Source organism: Danio rerio, chromosome 7 (genome assembly GCF_052040795.2).
Source record: "Danio rerio strain M-AB ecotype USA chromosome 7, GRCz13ab, whole genome shotgun sequence".
Lineage (NCBI taxonomy): Eukaryota > Metazoa > Chordata > Actinopteri > Cypriniformes > Danionidae > Danio > Danio rerio.
This window is the reverse complement of record NC_141027.1, coordinates 1,837,501-1,840,000: the sequence shown is the minus strand read 5'-3', so window position 1 is coordinate 1,840,000 and position 2,500 is coordinate 1,837,501. Positions and strand designations below refer to the sequence as shown.

General features: G+C 46.8%; 1 protein-coding gene across 2 annotated transcripts in view; it reads right to left on the bottom strand.

Annotated features, from left to right (window-relative positions):
- Positions 1 to 2,500, bottom strand: part of si:cabz01112025.1 — a 71,105-nt gene that overhangs the window by 43,046 nt on the left and 25,559 nt on the right. For both annotated transcript variants that reach the window (XM_087260200.1, XM_087260201.1), the window contains exons 8-11: positions 868 to 1,007; positions 350 to 461; positions 144 to 271; positions 1 to 3 (exon numbers count right to left, since the gene is read on the bottom strand). The exon at positions 1 to 3 is cut by the window's left edge and continues 156 nt beyond it. In XM_087260200.1, coding sequence (XP_087116326.1) covers positions 1 to 3; positions 144 to 271; positions 350 to 461; positions 868 to 1,007 — 383 coding nt within the window. The remainder of the gene's footprint in view (positions 4 to 143; positions 272 to 349; positions 462 to 867; positions 1,008 to 2,500) is intronic.

Here is a 2,500-nt window from a genome sequence, read left to right as displayed (position 1 = left end):
TTACTGGAGGAGTCAGAAACACACACGGGTCAGATTGACTCCTCTTTGGTTATGTTGGAGCTGTTTTGGCACCACTGACTTCCATTATAATCACATTTATTGACAGCAAAGACATGCAAAGGCCTCTCTTACACAATACTCACTTTATAGCGGTGCACATGTCGAGGCCCATCTGAACGCAGTTTCGCGCGTGTTGGTTTTTGCGATCTGGCAGACCCGACACACAGTAATAACAGTCGCCCAGGATTTTAATACGCAGACAGTCGTTCTTCTGCAAAGGGAAAACACTCGAGAGTTGAGAAAAGCACAAGAGAAATGATGAAGGACGATAACGGAGACACTTACTCACCTTTGCGATGTCGTCAAATCGGCCGAAGAGTTTATTGAGAACGGCTACGAGCTCCTCCGGCGTACAGGTGCTGGACAGGTGAGTAAATCCCACGATGTCGGCGTACAGGATACTGAAACACACACAGGCATGTCAGTTTATATCTGCGTCATGGGCACAGCTCATTCATTCATTTTCCTTCAGCTTAGTCCCTTATTTATCAGGGGACGCCACCGTGGAATGAACCACCAACTATTCCAGCATATGTTTTACACAGCGGATGCTCTATCAGCTGTGGGAAACACCCATACACACTCATTCACACACATACAATAAGGCCAATTTAGTTGATCAATCCCCCTATAGCACATGTGTTTGGACTGTGTGGGAAACCCACGCCAACACGGGGAGAACAGGCAAACTCCAAACAGAAACCCCAACTTACTTAGCAGAGGCTCGAACCTTGCTGTGAGGCCACCATGCTAATCACTGAGCCACCGATATCTTATTCATTATCTGATGGATCTGCGTAACCGTACCTGACGTTCCTGTGCTGTTTGACGTACAGACTGTGGAAATTGGGTCGGTTTTCTTCGGAGTTCGCCGACAGACGGCTGACGATTTCAGTCTTCAGCTCCACTGCGATGTACAGCGGTAAAACAGACAGGAGGAGGTGCTCCTGCACACACACACACACACACACACACACACACACAGGTAAGCATTACACCAGTTTATTTAAGAATTTGATTGCATTTAATTAAGTTAAATGTAGTCTCAGTCATCCGTTGAAACAAATGAAACAGAAAAGCTCCCAACGATTTTCAGTTTTTTCCACTAATAGTCAAATCATTCTTTTCTTTTCGGCTTAGTCCCTTCATTAATCTAGGGTTGCCACAGCAGAGTGAACCGCCAACTTATCCAGCATATGTTTTATGCGGCGGATGATCTTCCAGCTACAACCCATCTCTGGGAAACACCCATTCACACTCATTTACACTCATACACTATGGACAATTTTAGCTTACTCAATTCACCTGTACTGTGGAGGAAACCGGAGCACCTGGAGGAAACCCACGCGAACGCAGGGAGAACATGCAAACTCCACACACAACTGTGTGACAACTGACCCAGTCGAGGCTCGAACCAGTGACCTTCTTGCTGTGAGGCGACAGCACTACCTACTGCGCCACTGCATCACCTAGTCAAATCACACAAGTGTGTGTGTTGAATGTGTTGTGATGTCGGATTGGTATAATGACATTGATTATATGTGACCTTGCAGAAAAGCACTCATGTACTCTGACACTCCTATGCTTCAAAGCCCCACTCTCTATGAAGCAGTCAAGTGTAAGAGGAGGGAGAAGTGCTTCCAGAAGAGGGGGCGCCAAACCAGTGGACTGGCTTGGCCAGCTGGGAAACCTCTACCTCTCCCTGAACTCTGTAGTCAGCTGGCATGACGGTCTGTAGGTGGTACCAGTGGTGGAAAGAGTACTGTAAACTCATACTCAAGTAAAAGTACCATTACTTGCCTCAAATTGTAGTGCAGTAGAGTAAACGTATCTGCAGTAAATATAACTCAAAGTATGAGTAAAGAGTAGCCCTTTCAAAAGTACTCCTGAGTAGTGAGTATTATGCTGTATGAATCTGATGTGTTTACATGTCATTTGTGTGTAAACGTAACATTCTGTAGTGCCAGACTTTTCTCATCTCAATATCTTCGTCTTGAAGAAACCCCCCCACACAACCCTACTTTCCCTCCTTTCAAACGGGCGTCACAGTGGCCAGCGATTAGCGCTGTTTCCTCACAGCAAGAATGCCCCTGGTTTAACTCCTTTCCAAACCAGACGGCATTTCTGTGCGGAGTTTGCTCGTTCTCCCCGTGGTCGCGTGGGTTTTCCCCGGGTCCTCCGGTTTCCTCCCACAGTTCAAAAACAAGCACCCTAAACAATTAATCCAAATACATTAGCTAAACTCTGAGTACAGCTTTCAGCATCCATATCTGACACTTAGCGACAATAAGCAGGAGGGGGAGTCATCGAGATCTACCTGAGCTCAAACTCCCCTCTCACCTTGCAACGGGAGGGAGCCCAGGGCTCGAGGATCTTATAAGCTCAGGGCTCTCTCCCGGGACAGCACGCCAAACTAGCTTTACTATCAATCATCAGCTAA